We start from the raw sequence: 984 nt of genomic DNA on the forward strand, positions 1-984 counted from the left end.
GTCGTAGGTAGACAATCGTCCAACACGCACTAGACAATAGAAGCAAAATTAAATGATCACGTAGACGACAATGAGGCTACGAAGCCTGATCCTGTATGCGATCGCTTAACGCGGTGACAGGTAAATGATTTACCTTGTGTTACTAAGCGATCGTTTAGTTAGTTACTAAGCGATGAAGCTTGCTGACTTAAACGATCGTCCAGTGCACGCACACGTTAAACGATCGTTTAGTAAACGCCTTTAAACTTAAAAATAGCTTCTGTAGGAGTGTTAAATATGGCCTCCTTACGAGAGCAATCTATGCTATCACGATTAGCAACTAACCAATCCATGTCCAGTATCACATTAAAATCACACATATCTAGAATTATCAAAGTCACATCTAATGCATGATTTGCTATCTCTACCTGACATGCCTTTATCTTTTTAGTAGCTAACATGATCTCTCCTGATGGAGTGGAAATAGATAATGCAAAGAGCAAATGTTCTGACTCTAACATGGTATGCTTTACAAACATGGAGGATATAAACAAGTGCGAAAAGCAAGAGTCAAACAAAACTAAAGCATGGTGCCCCAAAATGGGAAGCGTACCTATCACCACTGTGCCTGACTTCTCGGCCTCGCGCCGAGTGGTAGAAAACACTCTACCTTGCTGTTGCTGACGACTCAAGCCTCCTTGAAACGAGATTACGGGTTGGCCCCTGAGTTCAGGCACATTCCTCCTTGGGCATTTCTCTGACATATGCCTCTTCTAACCACATCAAAAACAAACCCATAGCCGGCTAGGCAACGTCCCCAATGTCGCCTACCATAAGTAGTACAAATCGACTTATCTTCCTTGGCAGTCACACGTGAGAGCCCTGTTGTCACCACTGACATTGAGCATTAACTGTGTTCTGGTTCCTTTGTTGATGCTCAGAAGCCCTTGGGTCAGCCTTCCTTTTCTGACCTGCAGAGGTCCCAATCCCGAGCGACTTCCTGTA

The 984-nt window shown here is 44.1% G+C and overlaps 1 protein-coding gene across 1 annotated transcript; it reads right to left on the reverse strand.

The window, feature by feature from the left end:
* Positions 1 to 227: 227 nt before the first annotated feature.
* Positions 228 to 743, reverse strand: LOC150034853 (uncharacterized). Its single transcript, XM_090315162.1, has one exon. It carries the CDS (start codon positions 741 to 743, stop codon positions 228 to 230), a length of 516 nt encoding a protein of 171 aa, XP_090171288.1.
* Between the last annotated feature and the right edge of the window lie 241 nt (positions 744 to 984).

This window comes from Benincasa hispida, chromosome 7 (assembly GCF_027475165.1).
Source record: "Benincasa hispida cultivar pf3 chromosome 7, pf3_genome.v1.1, whole genome shotgun sequence".
Classification (NCBI taxonomy): Eukaryota; Viridiplantae; Streptophyta; class Magnoliopsida; order Cucurbitales; family Cucurbitaceae; genus Benincasa; species Benincasa hispida.

What these genes read in the sequence shown, in the direction of transcription:
- LOC150034853 (XM_090315162.1), bottom strand. Translation starts at nt 743, where the DNA reads ATGTCAGAGAAATGCCCAAGGAGGAATGTGCCTGAACTCAGGGGCCAA.